General features: G+C 41.2%; 1 protein-coding gene across 2 annotated transcripts; it reads right to left on the bottom strand.

Moving 5' to 3' along the window:
* Positions 1 to 2,388: 2,388 nt before the first annotated feature.
* Positions 2,389 to 3,821, bottom strand: LOC128017596 (putative nuclease HARBI1). Of its 2 annotated transcripts, XR_008184483.1 has the most exons (3): positions 3,206 to 3,817; positions 2,759 to 3,123; positions 2,389 to 2,618 (listed from the first exon to the last, which is right to left on the bottom strand). XR_008184483.1 is itself a non-coding variant. In XM_052603040.1 (2 exons), the coding sequence occupies exons 1-2, from the start codon at positions 3,690 to 3,692 to the stop codon at positions 2,762 to 2,764; spliced, it is 849 nt and encodes a 282-aa protein (XP_052459000.1). In that variant the 5' UTR covers positions 3,693 to 3,821; the 3' UTR covers positions 2,695 to 2,761. The 2 variants fall into 2 exon arrangements, 1 of the variants encoding a protein (XP_052459000.1); XM_052603040.1 differs by lacking the exon at positions 2,389 to 2,618 and having other exon boundaries at positions 2,695 to 3,123; positions 3,206 to 3,821.
* Between the last annotated feature and the right edge of the window lie 16,014 nt (positions 3,822 to 19,835).

Genomic DNA, 19,835 nt, shown 5'->3' with positions numbered 1-19,835 from the left:
AGAATCAGAATGAGCTTACTCCCATCAGTGTCTCTTTGTGATGCTTGGTGCGCTGGAGCAGCGTGAGCGTGGTCTTTGTGGCTAGGCGTGTTCTCTTGTGTCTTCCGGGGCTGCTGCGGAATCGCGCGGTATTTGACAGGTCCAACAAAGCAATGTTTCAGAATTCATCTTCCTCGTGTGGAGAGGCGAATAGGTGAATAAACTTAGTAAAGAAAAGAAACAAAAACAACGAGATGAAAGCTCCCGAAGGAGCCATGAGAACGGCTGTCCTCTCAGCCGCCGTGCTGAGAGGGACGGCGATAGGAGAGCGCACCAAGGCCGCGAAGAAGGACGAGCAGGGTCAGAAGAGGGGAAGCGAAGGAGGAACTTTCTGGGTCAGTCCTTTATAGCTCGACTGGTTCACGCCTCTGTTCGCGTGAACAACCAATGAACGTCCGCGATCTGAAGCGGGAAGAAGTTCCTTTGTCTCTGGGGAAACCCCCACTCTAATAAGTTCTGGCTTATCAGATTTCAGCAGTGATATTCTAGGAAGTTCATAATTCCAGATTAATAAATTTTTCATAAATTTCCTTTATATAAGTGAGTCCGTCAAAGCATGACGATTAAAAAGATACCAAAAATAACATATATAACTGATAGAAACACGAAATTACATTCAAATGCAGAATTACACACATTTAAAGTTTGATTAACACACAATAAAATTGTAGATACTCAAATTTTTGATTTTGGAAAACATTTAATGCACCAAAAAGCAATACTCAATACATTTATAATACATTGAGAAAATAAAAGGGTACTATTCTCTTTTCTAAGAGCTATCTTTCCTGTCCTGTTTCCCCAGTGGGATCATAAAGTTTTATGATCTGGTCAGGGGGACAGCGTTACAACTCATGATTCTAAGTGAGAAAATTGGGTATCATTCACTAATTTTTGCATACAATTTTCTTATTTATACGCACATTTGAACTTCTCACGAGAACTTTCCGCCTAATTCACAACACGTACGTACGCACATGAGCTTGTTCTTAAACTCGTTCTTCTGTTAGTGAATTTGGAGTCTTCTAAATGAGCGCCCGCGTGCACGAGGTCAGTAATTAGCATAATTCGCGCCCAAACAAGCTCCATATAAGGGCTTTCCACAACGAGGCACTTGTACAGAAAAAGACAATTATGGCACCGAAACAAAAGACAAAGAAAAATAACTTTAACGATAATGAACGTGAGGTTTTGCTTTCAGAGGTGGAAGCCAGGAAAAATTATTTGTTATTTAAAAGTGTATCCACTGGCATAACGGGCACAGGTAAAAAGGAAGCATGGGTTATAACACAGGCTTGGAGATAAGGTGGTATATGGTGAGAGTGGTTGGTGATGTGGCTTAGGTGTGATTCCAGTGAGTTGCATAAATCAATGAGGACTTCTCTGGGCAACCTAAAGCGACTGAACAGCCATTCGTCACTCTCCGCGAACATATCTGTGCGCTCTCTAAAGACGCACTCTCTCCTTAGAGCACGCGCCGCGATGTCTTCAAGCAGTACCAAGTGTGCCATGCCTCTAAACACAAGATGAGACACATTAATCACCGTTTATATAAGGATAGATCAGGGGCCTCATGTACAAAGACTTGCGTTGAATTCATACTAAAACATTGCGTACGGACAAAGCTGTAAATGTGCGTACGCACAAAAAAAACCAGATGTATGAATCTCTGCGTACGAAGGATTCCACGCATATTCTCTTTGTACATCCCAATTAACGTAAAATTGAGCGCACATGCACGAGCACAACGCCCCACCCAGTCTCCTCCCCTAATTAAATAAATTTAAATATGGTAATGAGTCCACTTTGGCAAAAGATAGCAGTAAGAAAATGGCTAAGGCAAGCGGCAAGAAACGAACCTTTACGGAAAGTGAATTGGAGGTGCTACTATCGGAGGTAGAGACTAGAAAACATATTTTATTTGGAACGTTGTCCTCTGGAATTAATAACAAAAGGAAAAAATATGAGTGGGAGAGTTTGGCTGAAGCCGTCAATGCTGTGGGATCTGAAAGTCGCACTGTAAATGAGCTTAAAAAGAAATGGTCTGATATAAAGGTGGACGTTAAACGGAGAACTGCTGCGCACCGACAAAGTGTGGGCAGGACAGGCAGTGGTAAAGGGGTCGATGAACTTACACCCTTTGAGCAGAGAGTTGCCTCAATTATGGGTGACACTTTACTCTCTGGAGTAGTATCTGCTGCTGTGGGAGACTCCGATTTACAGGATTGCGACGAAGGTAACCAATTTCTCATTTGTTTTTACTTTGGTACATATAGCGTACCTATATTTCATTGTCAAATGCATTCAGTGTAGCGAACCAAAAGTATACATCAGAGATTTTACGGATCCATTTCATTTATTGCAAATGTGTGTGCCCCTTAAAAATGGAACGTACTTAAATTACAGTTAACATTTGCCTTTTTATTTAGACCCATATGGCGCAACAGCCGAAACATCCACTTCCCAGGAGGGGCACTCGGAGTCCGCCCCTCCTGAGCAGCCATCGCCCACTGTGCCCAGCGTTTCCAGTGCTCTCCCCAGTGCTGACGCCCGTCCGTCTGGTCGCGTCTTGACACATGCTGTTTTGGAGTCACAACAGCAAATCATTATGGCCATCGGGGAAATTAACGGTCACCTGAAAAATATCACTGACGCACTCACAGACATAAGCCACTCATTAAAGGAATTGGTCAAAAAGTGAACTTTTGTCTCTGATTACCATTTATATTGTCGCAATCACATGTTGGCGGGCATGAACGGCTTGTTGGTTGGGCTGCACATAAATTGGTCCTGGGTCGGGGTCATCTGGCGGTGCTGCCACCTCACCAAGTGGTATGCCATGCCTATGCGCGACATTGTGCAGCACACCACAGGCCAGCACAATGCGGCACACCTTGTCAGGGCGGTATAACAACATCCCCCCAGTCCTGTCAAGGCAGCGCCACCGACATTTCAGCTGCCCAATCGCCCGCTCTACAACTGAACGAGTGCGAGAATGGGCATTATTGTATCTGCGCTCTCGGTCAGTTTGTGGGTTGGTGAGGGGGGTTAAAAGCCACGTCTTTAGTGGATAACCGCGGTCTCCTGAAGGGTTAATTAATAATTATATGCAAAAAAAAAAAAAAAAACTACAATTAGATAGGATCATAACTTTAAAGGCACTTACCAAGAAGCCACCCATCACGCACCCTGCCAGCTTGGAGCCTCATCCCAACCATGCTGTTTGTAAGGATGTATGAATCATGGGTTGACCCAGGCCACCTTGCCACAATATTTGTTAGGCGCATTTGTGCATCACATATTATCTGCACATTTATTGAATGGAAATGTTTCCGATTCACATATGCAAATTCTTCTTCAGATGGCGCCTTTATAGCAATGTGTGTGCAGTCGATCGCTCCGATAACATTAGGAAAACCGGCTATCGCTGCAAATTGCATTTTAATGTTTGGCTGGTCAACTGCATCATGTGGGAACCTGATATACCTGGTAGACATGCGGATGATCCCGTCCCATACCGCTGGCATTGCCCGGCTCAAAGACGACTGGCTTATTCCTGAGCGGTCTGCCAGTTCCCTTTGGAAAGAACCAGTTGCCAGGAAACCAAGTGTTGTCAGCACCTGCAAGGGAACGGGTATTGCGTGGCTCCTCATTGTCTCTCTCTCTAGATTCGGACCCAACTCAGCACAGAGCACCAAGAGGATAGCCCTTGGAAATCTGAAATGGCTGATAAGCCAGTCATCATCCTGGGCCAGAAAATCATTGTGGTCCCTAAAATCTCGTTCTCTTCTGATTCTGCCATTAGCAATGTCCTCTAATAAGGCCAACGCTGCCATTGCCATAGACTAAGGGTTGTTTCAACTGTTATGCTTTTATATGTTCTTATTTAATTGCATAATTTATATAATTATAATAAGGCCCGTGTGACAATATATGTCAATTATTTTATATATTGCAAATTAATTGCAATGCTTCCCACAGGTGGTGGTGCGAGACTTGTAGAACAATTTGTTGTGTAATGTTTGCAACTTCACTTCATTGCCTGTAAGAGTCGCCAACGGACAAAAACAATGAGAAATGAACGTACGCCAGACATGAAATTGGCTTGGAGGAACGCACATTCTTGCGTTAATTTCACTGTTAGTACATCCGACCGTGAGCGTGAAAGCTGGCGTACGCAAAGTTTTTGTGCGTACGCAAGGTTGATACATGAACCCCAGGTGATTATTGTTTGGACCTCTAATATGATAACATCTAATTATATAGGGTTCTAAACACATGCTTATAAGGCCCCCGTTTGTACATGATCATTGCGTATGTGTGGTATAAGTTGTTCTTGAATCTTTTCGTACATTTAGAATAAATTTTAGTATGAAAGTTTTTGATGAATCATGATTTATTCGCGAAAATGTCCGTACGCACATTTCACGCAAAAATCTGTGCCTACGCATATCTAGTGAATGAGAGCCATTAATTCCAAAAACATTTCCCATTTACAAGTCAGCAACTTATAATCCTCGCATAACAGGATTAACCATTTTTATGCAATACACAAACCTATTCAAAATACATATTGTTAAGGACTTACATACAGAGCGTAAAAAAAAGTTTGTGTGTGTGTGTTTAGGAATGTGGGTGTTTCGTTTCTCCCTTGAGGCTGCTCACGGGTATCCCTGGAGAGTCTCAATAGGTGTAATAACTGTCACCCCAAATGGTGAATTATGTTGGAAGATGTAGTAAAACGAAAGTCCTTGTTTACTCAAGTTCTGGTCTTTGAGTGCAGAATGTGTTAGAGTCAGGATTCATTAATATGGAACAGAGCTGAAATACCATCAGCTCATTAGTGTTACAGTTCTATTGGATCTTAGTGCTGCGTTTGTCACAATTGACCACAACATTCTTTTGCATAGACTTGAACACTTTGCTGGCATTAATGGAAGTGCATTAGCATGGTTTAAATCGTACTTGTATGACCGCCATCAATTCGTAACAGTGAATGAAGAGGTATCATATTGATCACAAGTGACCATCTCAAAAGTATATCTCAAAAAGTAAAAAAAATTTCTAAATTACTGCCTATTCTCTCAATGTCAAATGCAGAAATGTTAATCCATGCATTTCTGACCTCAAGGTTAGATTATTGTAATGCTTTATTGGGTGGTTGTTCTGCACGCTTAGTAAACAAACTACAGCTAGTCCAAAATGCAGCAACAAGAGTTCTTACTAGAACCAGGAAGTATGACCATATTAGCCCTGTCCTGTCAGCACTGCACTGGCTCCCTATCAAACATCGTATAGATTTTAAAATATTGCTTAGTACTTATAAAGCCCTGAATGGTTTAGCACCTCAGTATTTGAATGAGCTCCTTTTACATTATAATCCTCAATGTCTGCTACGTTCTCAAATCTCAGGCAATTTGATAATACCTAGAATATCAAAATGAACTGTGGGCGGCAGATTCTTTTCCTATTTGGCGCCTAAACTCTGAAATAACCTACCTAACATTGTTCGGGAGGCAGACACACTCTTGCAGTTTAAATCTAGATTAAAGACCCATCTCTTTAACCTGGCTTACACATAACACACTAGTATGCTTTTAATATCCTAATCCATTAAAGGATTTTTAGGCTGCATTAATTAGGTAAACCGGAACCGGGAACATTTCCCATAACACCCAATGTACTTGCTACATCATTAGAAGAATGGCATCTACGCTAATATTAGTCTGTTTCTTTCTTATTCCGAGGTCACCTTAGCCACTAGATCCAGTCTGTATCCAGATCAGAGGCTCACTGCAGCCACCCGGATCCAGGACGTATCCAGACCAGATGGTGGATCGGCACCTAGAAAGGACCTCTACATCCCTGAAAGACAGCGGAGACCAGAACAACTAGAGCCCCGGATACAGATCCCCTGTAAAGACCTTGTCTCAGAGGACCACCAGGACAAGACCAGAGGTTTCTGTTTTCCTAATGAATGTTGTTCAGTTGCTTTGATGCAATGTATTTTGTTTAAAGCGCTATATAAATAAAGGTGACTTGACTTGACTTGACATAATATATGCTCTTTAATGGAAGCAGAAAAACAAAGTTCATTAAGACCCGTGGGATATAAAGATTAATAAAGATAATAATAAAGATTAAATTAATAAAGATTAATAAAGATTTAAACGCAAAAGGCACGAGAGTTGACTGTTTCTGTCATTGGTGTTTTAATTTTAAATATTTGCGATATCCTAACAAGAAAAGTAGGCTAATTATTGTTTAAATATTTTGCTGCTTGCTTGAGCAACTTAACCTAAAAGTCAAAAGCGTGAATATGTTGTTTATATTTACTAAGTTTAAACTAATGTCTATTATTTTCAAAGAATTTCAATGCTGAAAAATATTATTATTATTTTTATTTATTTTTATGATTTTAAATCAAAATAATGAACAAATGTTTGTGGACTAAACATGGCGGTTCAGTAGCGGACTGCAAACACTGTGTGGAAGCTCCATGAGTCCGTGCTGCTTCTGCACCACATACATAACGCACATGGACTGCATACACACTGCAGATGGAGTATGCGTTAAACAGGCGTTACATTAGTCCACACTTGTATTTTCTCCGTTTCTGGATTTGATGTTATCAGAGGCAAAATGCAAACACTTTTTTTTTTTGCAAAGTGATAATATAATTGCACTTTAATTTTCTCTGTTTGAAAGTTTTTAATGCTCTTATTAGATGTTAAGTTTTTAAAATGTTATGTTAATAAAATTAATTTTAACAGTTAAACTTAAAGTGCTTAAAAACTTAATTTAACTTCTGTTTCATTATGACATAAATAGTACAGTGAACAGCTACATTTACATTAAGTAGCCTAAATCAGTAAAAGTATCACTATGTATTTCTAATACAGGAATGGCAAATTAGCATGTTACCTTTTACAAAAGAAAATTATTCAATAAATAAATCAATAAGTATCCCGCGAGTTTAACCCCCCAACGGTAGTCCCAAAGTTACGTCCTTGTGTGCACTCTAATGTAAACATTCACTAATATTAGCAAATATAAATGAAAAACTGACCATGAATACAGCATTTTCCAGTCAAGTTGGTAAACAGATTATCTTTTTACCGAGGTCAAGAATGAATTTGCTTTTCAATAAACCCTCTGCTATTTTTGCTACATATTTTTAAATGTGAACCAGTGGATCGACAAAAAGCTAATGCATTTTAAAAATCTAAATAATTAAGACATAAGATTAAAATATATTTATGTAATTTAACATAATAATTGATTTATAATAGCCTAATTGTTTAAATAAATATAATAATTGATACTTTTGACTCTTCCCTTTTCTTAAAAATAGTTTAAAGGCTGAAAAACATCATTCTGAAAATCTTTAAAGCTCTTAAATTTTATCTTAAAAATCTTGCAGTTACCCGGTTATTTTATGGTACCATTTGGAATAACTATTTATTTATTTATTTATTCATTCATTTATATCTAATAAGCACTTTTTATCAGTCCTCTTATTGTCAGGACAGATAAGGACCCAAGAGGGGATGTGGCTGAAAATGGTAACTTTATTAACAGAAGGAAGTCAAAGGCCTAACGTCCAAAAAACAAAAACCCAACTCGGGGAAAAAGGGTCAGTCTTAACTTCCAACTGCACAGCAGGCAGGTAATGTGCTCAGCCTCCATGAGCGCCAGGAGAGGAGGAGCAACAAATCCAAAATGGTAGGCAGGAGAGTGGTCGAACAGACAGGGGGGTCAAGCGAGGTGCAGACAGGGCTCAGAACGGTGGGCAGCAACAAGGTCCAGGTCTAGAACCAGAAGAGCAGTCCAAAATCCTCTGAGTGCAAAGCACATGTTACACTAACCGGGCAGACAGACCAGAGAGCATACTGACCAGAAAGGAGGAACAGGACAGAACCGAAGCCAAAACGCCCAAACATCACAGAACACATTGACAAAGAGGAGTGAAATCAAGCAGAATAAATAGGGTGAGTAACGAGATAGAGGGAACAGGTGCGTCTGACAAGCCGCAGCCTAGATTGCTGAGCGAGATCAGCTGGCACTAGAGCAATGGGAAGAAAAACCATAGAAAATAGATTAAACATCATAGAGAGAAAAAATGGAAACAAAACAAATACAAGGCTAGACAAATGGGCAGAAACTAAAAAAAATAAAGTAAGAAAAAAAAGGACAGATCATACCCATGTCCTGACAGTATCCCCGAAGAAGAAGGACCGTGTTGGTGAAACTAGTCGATGAGCGAGCGGTCGAGGACATTCTGAGCTGGGACCCAACATCTGTCCTCCCGACTGTACCCCTCCCAGTCCACTAGGTACTAACCCTATATGCAGGAGAACCGTCAACCATAACAGGAGGGGGGGAGCGACAGGGGAAGACACAGTAGGGGAATGCGGAGAACGCAAGACAGGTTTAACTTTGGACACATGGAAGACAGGGTGCACACGATGAAGAGAATTGGTGTCTGTGGCAGCCTTAACGTGTCCCCTAGCTCAGATAAGCGCCTCCCTGGCCCTCCTCCAGGTGTGGCGACAGCGCTGAACAAAAGCCTGAACTGAGGGGACAGCTGCCTCGAAGACCTGGGAAGAAAACAGAGGCGGCTGAAAACCCAGGCTACACATGAACGGGGACATACCTGTAGACAACACCGGTAACCAGTTGTGAGCATATTCTGCCCACGTGAGATGATCACTCCAGAAGGAGGGGTTATGGGATGCCAGGCAGCGAAGCATCCGACCGAGATCCTGGTTGGCAAGCACGGTCTGGCTGTTGGTCTGGATGGAGTCCAACCACGAAATCCAGGGCAATATGGGACCAGGGGCGGGATGGGATGGGAAGCGGCATTATCAGACCAGCGGGAGGAGAATTAGAAGATTTATTTTGAGCACAGACCGGACACGCCCCCACGAGCTGGCATACGTCCTCCGCCATGGCAGCCCACCAAAACCGCTGGCAGATGGCAGCCAGCGACCTCCTCACTCCTGGATGTCACATGTATTTGGAGGAGTGACCCCACTGGAGAACGGCGGAGCGAACTGACTTGGGCACGAAGAGCAGACCCTTAGAACACCCTGCGAGCACCCCGACTCCCTCCGGCGCTCGTCTGACGAGCTTCTCGATTCCCCAGGTAAGTGCCCCCAGCACGCACCCCTGGAGGTATTATAGTGTCGGGGGGTGGATCGCCTGGAGAAGCGAAAAGACGCAACAGCGTGTTGAGTTTAACATTCTTGGACTCGGGTCGGTAAGAGAGGGTGAAGTCGAAGCGCCCAAAGAAGAGCACCCACTGAGCCTGTCTGGTGTTAAGCAGGCGTGCAGACCAAATGTACTCCAGGTTCTTGTGGTCAGTCCACACCAGAAATGGAACGGCCACTCCCTCCAGCCAGTGACGCCACTTCCCCAAAGTCAGTCAAACCGCCAACAACTTGCGATCACCAATGTCGTAGTTTCATTCTGCGGGAGACAAACGGTGTGAAAAAAAAAGCATGAGGATGCAATTCGTTATCTAAGGAGGATACCTGGGAGAGCACGGCACTGACACTGACCTCTGGCACATCCACCTCCACCACAAACTGCCAGGAAGTATCTGGAGTCACCAGGATGGGGGCTGAGGTGAATTAGGTGATGGGGCCTGGGCATCCGCTGACCAACAGAAGTTGACTTTAGTGGAGGTTAGCGCAGTCAGAGGGGCCGCCACCTGCCCGAAGTTCCTGATGAATTGCCTATAAAAATTGACAAAACCCAGGAACCGCTGTTACGCCTTAGGGAAATCAGGTGCCGGCCATTCAGAGACGGCCCTCACCTTCGCAGGGTCCATGCGAATCCCCCCCACCGAGATGATGTGTCCCAAGAACAAAACTGACAGAACGTGGAACTCGCACTTCTCCGCCTTAACAAACAGCTGATTCTCTAACAGCCGCTGAAGCACCTGTCGGACGTGATCCTGAAAAGAAGAAGAGAAATTAAGATGTCATCAAAATAAACTAAAACTAATCTGTCGATCATGTCCCTCAGCACGTCGTTGACACGTGCTTGAAAGACAGCTGGGGCGTTAGACAAGCCGAAGGGAAGAACCCGATATTCAAAGTGCCCACGAGGCGTGCTAAACACGGTCTTCCATTCGTCCCCTTCTCTGATCCATACTAGATGGTAAGCATTGCGAAGATGCAATTTCGTGAAGAGATTGAAGGCCGAAGATATCAACGGCAGAGGGTACTGGTTCTTAACTGTGATGTCATTCAACCCTGGATAATCTATTAGATTATCAGAGAAAAAGAGAGAGAAAAAATTTAAACAAAATGAATACAAAGGTAGAAAAATTTGCAGAAACGAAAAAAAAATAAACAAAGTAAAAAAAAGGAAGAAAAAAAGGACAGATCATACCCGAGTCCTGATACTTATGTTGTTTTGAGAATGTTCTGTAATAAAAAAATAGGACCTCTGTACATTTGTCTGTTGCAAAATTACAGACAATGAAATTGTTGGGGTGATATTACTGTCAACTGACAACAAAGTTTCCTTTCTGAATTAACCGAACTGCACAAGTTTTATAGTTAATAAAATCTTTAAAAACAAATTACATTAATTATATTTTAATTTCCTTCGATAAAAAGGAAATTTAGTAAAATTATGTAAAAGGTGTTTCAATTCAATTCAATTCAATTCAAGTTTATTTGTATAGCGCTTTTTACAAAATAAATCGTTACAAAGCAACTTTACAGAAAATTATGTTTCTACAAATTTAGTAGTAGCTAGTAGTTTGTGCACATTTGACAGGATTTTAGAAAAAATAAAAATAATAATAATAATACAAGACGTAGTCAGCTAGACGATGAACTATCAATATTATTAATTAAGTTATTATATGATTCAGTCACACATTTAGCAATAATTGTTAGTTCTGTTTGTTGATTCAAGGTAGCATCATCTGGGGTCCTCTGAGGGTCAGCATCATCTCTTCTCAGGTGTTCTGGATCCAGACTGGAGCTTGTTTAAATCCTAGTTACCACGGGATGTAAATCCCGTGGCGAAACATAGAAACAAAATACAGACATCATTAGCATAGCTGCTGATCCAACAAAGTAAAATTAGTTTAACCCAAGTTAATGAATAAAAATGCACCTTTGAACAGATGCAACTACACTCACAATTAAAAAGATACATTATTCGAATGCTTGGCGAAAGAGATGTGTTTTTAATCTAGATTTAAACAGAGAGAGTGTGTCTGAACCCCGAACATTATCAGGAAGGCTATTCCAGAGTTTGGGAGCCAAATGTGAGAAAGCTCTACCTCCTTTAGTGGACTTTGCTATCCTAGGAACGACCAAAAGTCCAGCGTTTTGTGACCTTAGGGTGCGTGATGGGTTGTAACGTGGTAGAAGGCTAGTTAGGTACGCTGGAGCTAAACCATTTAGGGCCTTATAGGTAAGTAATGATAATTTGTAACTGATACGGAACTTAATAGGTAGCCAGTGCAGAGACTGTAAAATTGGGGTAATATGATCATATTTTCTTGACCTGGTAAGGACTCTAGCTGCTGCATTTTGGACTACCTGTAGCTTGTTTATTGACGAAGCAGGACAACCACCTAGAAGTGCATTACAATAGTCCAGTCTAGAGGTCATGAATGCATGAACTAGCTTTTCTGCATCAGAAACAGATAACATGTTTCGTAGCTTGGCAATGTTTCTAAGATGGAAGAATGCAGTTTTTGTAACATTGGAAATATGATTTTCAAAAGACAAATTGCTGTCTAATATAACACCCAGATTTCTGACTGTAGAGGAAGTAACAGTACATCCGTCTAGTTGCAGATTGTAATCTACAAGATTCTGTGTAGTGTTTTTTGGTCCAATAATTAGTATCTCTGTCTTATCCGAATTTAATTGGAGAAAATTGTGTGTCATCCAGTCTTTTACATTTTTAACACACTCTGTTAGCTTAGATAATTGGGAAGTTTCATCTGGTCTCGTTGAGATATATAGCTGAGTATCATCAGCATAACAGTGGAAGCTAATTCCGTATTTTCTAATAATATTACCAAGGGGCAACATATATATTGAAAATAGAAGGGGACCTAGGACGGATCCTTGTGGCACTCCATATTTTACTGATGATAAATGAGATGACTCCCCATTTAAGTAAACAAAATGGTAGCGATCGGACAGGTAGGATCTAAACCATCTTAGAGCCTGCCCTTGAATACCTGTATAGTTTTGTAATCGATCTATGAGTATGTCATGATCTATGGTGTCGAACGCAGCACTAAGATCAAGTAAGACTAGAAATGAGATGCAGCCTTGGTCTGACGCAAGGAGCAGGTCATTTGTAATTTTAACAAGTGCAGTTTCTGTGCTATGGTGGGGCCTAAAACCTGACTGAAATTCTTCATACAGATCATTTTTATGCAGGAAGGTGCTCAATTGAGCAGACACAACTTTCTCTAAAATTTTAGACATAAATGGAAGATTTGAAATAGGCCTATAATTTGCCAGTACACTAGGATCTAGTTTTGGTTTCTTAATAAGAGGCTTGATAACCGCCAGCTTGAATGGTTTTGGGACGTGTCCTAAAGTTAACGACGAGTTTATGATATTGAGAAGCGGTTCTTCGGCTACAGGTAACAGCTCTTTCAGTAATTTAATGGGTACAGGATCTAATAAACATGTTGTTGGTTTAGATACAGTGATAAGTTTATTTAGCTCTTCCTGTCCTATGGTTGTAAAGCACTGCAGTTTATCTTTGGGTGCGATGGATGAAACTGAAGTGTTAGACGCTGTAGAATCTACATTCGCTATTGTATTTCTAATGTTATCTATTTTATCAGTGAAGAAATTCATGAAGTCATTACTGTTTAACGTTGGTGGAATATTTGAATCAGGTGGCATCTGGTAATTTGTTAACTTAGCCACTGTGCTAAATAAAAACCTTGGATTGTTTTGGTTATTTTCAATAAGTTTGTGTATATGCTCTGCCCTAGCAGTTTTTAGAGCCTGTCTATAGCTGGACATACTGTTTTTCCATGCAGTTCTAAAAACTTCTAAGTTAGTTTTTCTCCATTTGCGTTCAAGACTACGAGTTAATTTCTTGAGAGAGTGAGTATTACTGTTATACCATGGTACAGTACGTTTTTCTCTAACTTTTTTCAATTTGATTGGGGCAACAGCTTCTAATGTAGGTGTGTGGAAGTGGTTTACTAAACTGGCCCCTAAGGTATAAAGGAGAAAAATGCTGGCCCTCATCACTATCAAAGTTGCCCATCCCTGCTATAGAGCATATAGCCTATGAGCACTATATTAATATCCCAGGACACCCCTAGTCCGAATGGTCACTTTTATTACTTTGCATTGTCTGACATGAATATTACATTTATTCATTAAGAGACAGCAGCGATTTTACAATGGGTTACATTTGAGAGACAGGGCTATTGAGTTAGAAAATAGAGTAAATTAAATCACCTATATGGTAATAAGTCTGATTAACATGGTACACACACACACAGAGATTGAGAGAGACAGTGAGAGAGACATTTGAATACTCATATTGAAGAATTCTGTTGTTTCAGGTTTCTAGATTCTAGGTTTATGTTTATTATCATCATATTATATATATATATATATATATATATATATATATATATATATATATATATATATATATATATATATATATATATTGTCACGTGAGGAGCACAAGACAGACACAGTGGGCGTGGCGTCAGGCCTCGGAGAGGCTTTTATTAACAGAAATCATAAAACAAAGGGGATAAAAGTGGCCAAAGGGGGGGAAGTGTCCAAAACAACAGGGAATCTGGTGTCCTCGTCGTGCTGCGGGATTTGTGTAGGTCGGGCAGTGTTCATCAAGGAAGGGTCCAGGCAAGGGGCGGAGTCCGGCGGCCGCACGCGCTCCCCTCCTTGGTCCGGGGCGCGAGGGGCGGCGGCTTCTCCTAGCGGCCGCGTCTCTCTCGTCGGCCGCGGCGCTGGTAGGGGATGGACGGCCCGGCATCCTGGCCCGTCGGCCGTGTATACGGGTGCGGTTCCCATCCGGATCGCGGGTCCGGCAGCTCACGTCTTGGTGGCGCGGGAGTCCCTCAACGCACCCTTCCTGGACCCACGAGGACACCAGTGTGCATGCACGGGGAAGAGACCGGTCTCCTGAGGAGAGGCGCGTTGGGCTTTTAACCAGCGGCGGTAATGAGGCTCCACTTCCTTCAGGTGTGCCCCATCACACGCCGCCAGCCCTGACTCGTCCAGCGCCCCTCCTCTCACACCCACTCCAGTCGGGAGCCTGGTGAAGGGCGGCGATTTAGGACGGGGTGCCGGTGACAATCAGGGAGGAGGCAGCTGACTCGTCACATTCCCCCTCCCAAGCGACATCCCCGTCATCAGGGCGCCGCCCACACGGGAGTGCTACCATCCTCAACCAGGCTCCAAACGGTCGGAGTGGGCGGGGATTCCTCTCCGGGCGGTCCTCCCTCTCGCAGCGCACCGGAACAGGGACAGAGAAACCGGGTTTTAGTGACAGCCTCAACCAACCACAGGGTAAAATGACAATAACAGAAGTCACTTACCCTTTTTGTGGCTGGGAGGCTGTCCCCAGTTTTCCTCCGTCCCAGTCCGGGTTCTCATGAACGTTTGCAAGCGAGAGGGAGTGACGTCACCAGATGTTTCCCAACTGCGCTGTCTAGGCTCCGCCTGCCCGCATTCTCCACCAGTGTCACGTGAGGAGCACAAGACAGACACAGTGGGCGTGGCGTCAGGCCTCGGAGAGGCTTTTATTAACAGAAATCATAAAACAAAGGGGATAAAAGTGGCCAAAGGGGGGGAAGTGTCCAAAACAACAGGGAATCTGGTGTCCTCGTCGTGCTGCGGGATTTGTGTAGGTCGGGCAGTGTTCATCAAGGAAGGGTCCAGGCAAGGGGCGGAGTCCGGCGGCCGCACGCGCTCCCCTCCTTGGTCCGGGGCGCGAGGGGCGGCGGCTTCTCCTAGCGGCCGCGTCTCTCTCGTCGGCCGCGGCGCTGGTAGGGGATGGACGGCCCGGCATCCTGGCCCGTCGGCCGTGTATACGGGTGCGGTTCCCATCCGGATCGCGGGTCCGGCAGCTCACGTCTTGGTGGCGCGGGAGTCCCTCAACGCACCCTTCCTGGACCCACGAGGACACCAGTGTGCATGCACGGGGAAGAGACCGGTCTCCTGAGGAGAGGCGCGTTGGGCTTTTAACCAGCGGCGGTAATGAGGCTCCACTTCCTTCAGGTGTGCCCCATCACACGCCGCCAGCCCTGACTCGTCCAGCGCCCCTCCTCTCACACCCACTCCAGTCGGGAGCCTGGTGAAGGGCGGCGATTTAGGACGGGGTGCCGGTGACAATCAGGGAGGAGGCAGCTGACTCGTCACAATATATATATATATATATATATATATATATATATATATAGCATTCTGCTCGTTTTCTATTGATTTCAAGTATTTTAGTTCATAGAATAATACATTTATTTCAGTCCCATACAGAGGAAAAATAGAAACCATCAGATAATTGGTATTGTTTTTACTGGTTATAATGAAATCGAATTGGTTTTAATGGAAACTGTAGTGGTGCCTGTTGGCCTTTACCGTTAGTTGGTCTCCTTCTGTTGGTGGCTTTTGTTAAAATCATTAAATCCTAATGTAACAAATATCCCAAAAAACACACTACATGATACCATTATTTCTCAGTTATTTTTATTACCATTTTCCAACAGTTTTATACAAATCACTTACATATATACAATTTGTATATGTATGACTGTAAACAAAAAAACACACAAGAAAAAAAAAAAAAAACACAACCAAAGCAAAAAAAAAAAAAAAAAAAAAACCTGCACATACATTAAGTATTAAGTAAAAATATATCAAATCAAGCAATAGGAGGGCCGTCCAAATTTACTCATTATAATAATTAATAAAAGGTTGCCAAATTGAGTAAAATGTTTGTTCCTTCTTCCTTAAAGAATATTTAATTTTTTCTAATTGTAAATATTGCATTACGTCTCTAAGAAGGTTTTGATGAGTAGGAGGAATTTTATTTTTCCAGTTTAGTAAAATTAGACGTCTAGCTAGCAACATCACAAAGCACAATACATTAATTTGTGAGCTGCTCAAATGTATACCTGTAGGTACAACACCAAATAGTGACATTACTGGATCTGCTGGGAGTCTAACATTAAAAATTGTTGACAAAGTCTCAATTATTTTAGACCAATAGAGGGTAATGTGGGAACAGTTCCAAAATGTGTGTGATAATGAAGCAGGAGCATAGCCACAACGTTCACAAGAGGCGTCCACTCCCGGAAACATCCTGGACAGTTTTTGTTTAGAAAGGTGCAATCGGTGCAGGATTTTAAACTGCAGCAGACCGTGTCTGATACAAACTGAAGAGGAGTGGACCCGCTCTTGAGCTTCGATCCATTGGTCATCTGTGATGTTTATTCCTAAGTCTTCACTCCAAGCATCCTTTATATGGTCAAGTGTAGTTGTACAATCTATCTGTGAAAGGTAATTATATATTCTAGAAATAGATCCTTTTTTGAGTGGGTTGTTCAATAATACCTTATACATAGGACACATTTCAGGCTGATTGGGAAAGGAAGAAAATGTTACTTTAGTAAAGTTGCGAATTTGCAAGTATTTAAAAAAGTCCTTGTTATCAATATTAAATTTATGTATTAATTGTTCAAATGTTGGAAATATTTTGTCAATAAAGAGGTCTATAATTGTGTGCACTCCTTTAAGGTCCCATTGTTGAAATGCTTGACCTGAAAACAGCTTATGTGCTTGATTACCAGTTATTGGTGTAAGGACTGAACATTGATTCCACTGAAAATGTCTTCTAATCTGAGACCAAATTTTTTGTGAGTGAGACACAACAGAATTTTGAGCCTTAAATTTAGAAAGATCAGAGGTATAATGTATCAGTGATCTCAGTGTATTAGGAGAAAAAGCTTGATTTTCCATCTGTTCCCAATCAGGTTTGAGAGATCCATTCCAAAATGACATACATCGAATATTGCAGGACCAATAATAGAGCCGGAAGTTGGGCAATCCCATTCCTCCCATGGATTTGGGTCTTTGTAAAAAGGATTTTTTAATTCTTGGTGTCTTTTTATTCCAAATAAAGGACGCAATTAAAGAATCTATTTTGGTAAAAAATTTCTTATTAATCAAAATTGGAACACACTGAAATAAAAATAAATATTTCGGCAAAACATTCATTCTGATAATATTAATTGGGCCAGCGAGAGAGATCGGGAGATTAGACCACCTCTCGATCTGTTGCTCCGTTTGTTTATATAGGTTCACAAAGTTTTTGCTGAAGAGGCCAGATATTTCCTGTGTGATATTTATTCCGAGATATTTAAAACAGTCTGAAACAGCGAACGGAAAAGGGGTGAGCATATGTACTTGATCTTTTGCTTTAGAGCTGATAGGAAATAATATGCTTTTTGACAGGTTAATTTTATATCCTGATACTTTCCCGAAGTCAGATAGCATGGTCATAACTTTTGGTAGAGTCCGAGATGGATCTGAAATATACAGAAGCAGATCGTCCGCATATAAGGACACTTTATGCTCCCTATCTCCTCTTACAATCCCTTTATAAACCCCCGTAGAGCGCAGCAAAATAGCAAGAGGTTCTATGACCAGTGCGAACAACAAGGGAGACAAAGGGCAGCCTTGTCGTGTTGAACGGTGAAGAAGAAAAGAGCAAGAGTCCATATTATTTGTGTGAACACATGCTTTAGGCTGAGCGTAAAGTAGCTGAATTAAAGAAATGTAGTAGGGGCCAAATCCAAACCTCGACAGGGCCGAGAAGAGAAAATCCCACTCAACCCTGTCGAAGGCCTTCTCAGCATCTAGTGAGACCAATATTTCGGATACTTCTTTATTTGGATTTTGAGTGTAGATAATGTTAAATAGTCGCCTGATGTTAAAAAATAACTGCCTATCTTTAACAAATCCAGTTTGGTCTGGTGACACAACAGTTGGAAGGACCTTTTCCAAACGCATGGCTAAGATCTTTGCCAAAATGTTGTTATCTACATTCAAAAGGCTTATAGGTCTATATGAACCTGGTTCTAGAGGGTCCTTGCCAGATTTATGGATTAAAGTGATGCGTGCATCGTATAATGTTGGAGGTAGAGAATTTATAGTCAATGCTTCATTATAGACACTTAAAAGAAGTGTTGAAATTTGATCTATAAAAGCCTTGTAAAATTCAACACTGTAACCATCAGGGCCAGGGCATTTAGAGTTTTGCATACACTGTATAGCTTGCTTTATTTCTAAGTTTGAAATAGGTTGTTCTAATATTTTTTTGTTTTCTAAACTTATAGTAGGTATCTGAAGGTTATCAAAGAATTGTTCTATTAAATTTGAATCATTATTGGATTCTGAAGAATATAATTTAGAATAGAAATTCTTGAATGTGTCATTTATTACTTTGGGATTGTTTGTTGTCTGACCAGAATCCGTTCGTATCTCTGTAATTAACCTTGACGTTGCTTCTTCTTTAATTTGCTGGGCTAATAGTTTACCTGTTTTTTCCCCATACTCATAATTTTTGTGTCTTAATTGTGTCAAGAATTTAGTCGTTTCTGCTGTGTAAAGTAAATTGAGTTCAGTCTGCAATGACTGCTTTCTTTTATAAAGGTCTGGTGTGGGGGAGTTGGCATAAACTCTGTCAATTTCTTTGAGTTCTTGGGTCATTTTCAACTCCTTTTCCCTTCGCTGCTTATTTTTCAAGCTATTCAAGCAAATAATCTGGCCCCTCATGTATGCTTTAAATGTTTCCCACAAGGTGGATCTTTTGATCTCTGGATCATCATTTGTGTGCAAAAAAATATCAATTTGTTTTTGCAGTTCTTCTATTACTTTGTCATCTGATAAAAGAGCATTATTAAACCGCCATTTTTTAGTTGTCGGGACATGCCCCATCTCTATGTGGAATGATACTGGACTATGATCAGATAACATAATAGCTTCATAATCACAATGTTTGATGTTTGTTAAATTTGCATAATCAATTAAGAAGAAATCTATTCTAGAAAACGAATGGTGAACCGGAGAGAAATAAGAATATTTCCTTGTGTTGGGAGATAAAACTCTAAATGGATCAAATAATTTATAGGTATTCATGAGTGTATGAATGGCTTTAGCGGATTTTGATATGTTGGTTGGTTTTTGTGATGATCTATCAATTATTGGATCTAACACCAGATTAAAATCCCCTCCAATAATCAATTTATGAGAGTCCATATTAGGTAATGCTGCAAAGAAAGAGGTAATAAAAGCCTCATCATCAACATTAGGGGCATATACACTAGCTAGAATAACTGGTTTATTGTACAATTTTCCTGTGACAATAACATATCGTCCTCGAGGATCAGATACTATTTTTGATGCTAAAAAGGGAATTGTTTTCCTAATAATTATAGCTGTGCCTCTGTTTTTTACAGGGAAATTAGAATGAAATATCTGTCCAATCCATTTAGTTCGTAACCGTTTATGGTCCTGATCTCTCAAGTGTGTTTCTTGCAAAAACCCGATATCCATCTCTAATTTTTTAAGATGGGTCAGTACATTTCTTCGTTTAATAGGTCCATTGAGTCCTTTACAATTCCAGGAAATAATTTTGACCAAATTCTTGTGACTAGATGAGTCTAAAATATCATTTTTAGCCATAACCGTTTAGTTGGGAAAAAAAGAAAAGAAAAACAAAATAATTACTCAGTTTTTTTTTTTTTT

This window comes from Carassius gibelio, chromosome A7 (assembly GCF_023724105.1).
Source record: "Carassius gibelio isolate Cgi1373 ecotype wild population from Czech Republic chromosome A7, carGib1.2-hapl.c, whole genome shotgun sequence".
In the NCBI taxonomy this organism is placed as follows: Eukaryota; Metazoa; Chordata; class Actinopteri; order Cypriniformes; family Cyprinidae; genus Carassius; species Carassius gibelio.
Note: the sequence above shows the minus strand (reverse complement) of the source record. Positions and strands in the feature narration are given on the sequence as shown.